The sequence below is a fragment of the Otolemur garnettii genome, unplaced genomic scaffold (genome assembly GCF_000181295.1).
Source record: "Otolemur garnettii isolate 467f Iridium unplaced genomic scaffold, OtoGar3 scaffold00035, whole genome shotgun sequence".
Taxonomy (NCBI): domain Eukaryota; kingdom Metazoa; phylum Chordata; class Mammalia; order Primates; family Galagidae; genus Otolemur; species Otolemur garnettii.
The window spans coordinates 16,517,627-16,520,225 of NW_003852430.1; the positions used below are offsets into that span (position 1 = coordinate 16,517,627).

General features: G+C 45.4%; 1 protein-coding gene across 1 annotated transcript in view; it reads left to right on the plus strand.

Annotated features, from left to right (window-relative positions):
- Positions 1-2,333: 2,333 nt before the first annotated feature.
- Positions 2,334-2,599, plus strand: part of MTO1 (mitochondrial tRNA translation optimization 1) — a 19,238-nt gene continuing 18,972 nt past the window's right edge. Inside the window, exon 1 of the mRNA XM_003789686.2 lies at positions 2,334-2,534. Within this exon, the coding sequence (XP_003789734.1) occupies positions 2,340-2,534 (195 nt within the window). The 5' untranslated portion in view covers positions 2,334-2,339. The remainder of the gene's footprint in view (positions 2,535-2,599) is intronic.

Sequence of the window (2,599 nt, forward strand, 5' to 3'; positions counted from 1 at the left end):
AAAAAAAAAATTCTATTTTTAGTAGAGGTAGGCTCTTCACTTTGCTCAGGTTGGTCTTGAACTCCTAACTTCAAGCGATTATACTGCCTTGGCTAGGATTATAGGCATTAGCACCCAGCCAAGAGGTAGAAAGTTTGTTTTAGTAACCTGGAAAATAATAATTTTAGACAAAAGAGAGGTTTTCTGAGCCTGTTTATTCTCTGTCCCATCACCTATGCATTTTACAGAGAGACTTTCCTATTAAAGAGATTTCTAGACATTCTGAATTCTAATCTAAGCTTCACTGTGTATGAAATAGCAATACCAACTTCATAGGGTTACAGTAAAATTTAAGTCAGGAAAATAACATTTAAATCACTTGGAACAGTGCCTGGCCAGTATTAAGTGGGCGTCACAGCCCCCAGCAACCTCCAACTATTGGGTGTAGGTGATTCTCTTGCTTCAGCCTCCCAAGTAGCTGGGACTATAGGCGTCCACCACAATGCCTGGCTATTTTTTGTTGCAGTTTGGCCGGGCCGGGTTCGAACCCCACCACCCTCCGTGTATGGGACCAGCGCTCTACCCACTGAGCCACAGGCACTGCCCTTTTTTCCTATAAGGTTTTCTACATTGCTGACTTAAATTCTATATATTTTTTTTCTTTCCTTTTCCTCTTCCCTTTCCTTTTTTCTTTAGAGATGGTCTCTCTCTGTCACCCAGGTTGGAGTGCAGTGGTGTCATCGTAGCTCATTATAATCTCAAACTCTTTTCCTCAAGTGATCCTCCTGCCTCAGCCTCCACTGTAGGTGGGACTAATGGTCTGCACCACCAAGCATGGCTAATTTTTCTATTTTTTATACAGAGTCTCACTGTGTTGCCCAGGCTGGTCTCAAACTCTTTCACACAGTCCTCCCACCTTAGCCTCCCAAAGTATTGGGATTACAGGCATGAGATACTGTGTCCACCCTTAAATTCTTTAGTAGGGTGAGGAATGGACTAACTTATACATACATGTTCGTTACCCCAAGTGCTGGTATCACTCAGGGGTGTTCACCTGCCACCCATGGCTACATGTGGATTATATGAGAACTTTTTGTTTATCTGTGGTAGCAGATATCACAAAAATTATGCACGGGCTTTTTTTTTTTTTTTTTTTTGCTTATCAGCTTTCATTAGTGTTTGTGTATTTAATGTGTGACCCAAGCCCAAGACAACTCTTCTTTCAGTGTGCTGCAGAGAAGCCAAAAAGTTGAACACCCCTGCGTGGATTTTAGTAGGCTCTGTTTAAGAGCAGAGATGACCAGTAGTTTATTTATTGAGAACTGCTTATCAAAGTTTGCGTTGTTGTCAGGCCCTGCCTTGTCCCGTCCCTGCCCCGCCCCCACCCCCATGTTGTCCTGCTTTACCAATGTGAAAATCTGGTCACCCTATTTGTGTGTGTTTTTTTAGCGACAGAGTCTCACTTTGTTGCCTGGGGTAGACTGCTGTGGCATCACAGCTCACAGCAACCTCCAGCTCTTGGGCTTAGGCAATTCTCTTGCCTCAACCTCCCGAGTAGCTGGGACTACAGCGCTTGCCATAACGCCTACCTATTTTTTTCTGCATTTTGGCTGGGGCTGGGTTTGAACCCGCCACCCTCGGTATATGGGGCCGGCACCCTACTCACTGAGCCACAGAAGCCTTCGTATGCCAAGTAAAACATTGGCAAGCCACTGGGCTATTACTATGATCTAAAACTATCTCCAGCGTGGTGCCTCCTGCCAATGTTACTTGAAGGCCAGGATTGGAGAAGAGCTGAGGCACCAACTCAAAAAATAAAGTGTCTGAAAGTATCTAAAATATATCCTCCCTAAAGATGGCCTTATCTTCCCACCTTATTTTAGCCTCCCAAAGAGCTAGTTCAGGCTGGTCTGGAACCTATGAACTCAGACAATTTGCCTGGCTCAGCCTCCCAGAGAGTTGGGGTTACATGCATGAGCCACTGCGCCTCGCCCTAAAAGATTTATTTTTATTTTGAGACTGAGTTTTACTCTGTTGCAAACTCCAGAGTGCCATGGTATCAGCCTAGCTTACGGCAACCTCAAACTCCTGAGGTTAAGTGATCCTCCAGCCTCTCACAGGTAGGTGGAACTACAGGCACCTGCCACAATGCCCAGTTAATTTTTCCATTTTCCAGTAGAGACCGAGTCTTGCTCAGGCTGGTCTCAAACTCCTGAGCTTGAGGGATCCTCCTGCCTTGGTCTCCCACAGTGCAAGGATTACAGGAATGAGCCACTGAGACTGGCCAACATATTTCCTTATTGAACACCCACTGTGTGCAGAGTGCTAATATTTTGATATGTCTATTCTCTTTAGGTCAGATGTCATGTAATCCTTCCTTTGGTGGCATTGGAAAGGGGCATTTAATGAGGGAAGTAGATGCCTTGGATGGCCTGTGTTCTCGAATCTGTGACCAGTCTGGTATACATTACAAAGTATTAAATCGGCGTAAGGGACCAGCCGTGTGGGGACTGCGAGCTCAAATTGACAGAAAACTCTACAAACAGAACATGCAGGTAAGAAGAGGGCCCAAGGGCTCAGCGCCTATAGCTCAACCAGCTAAGGCACCAGCCACGTACAC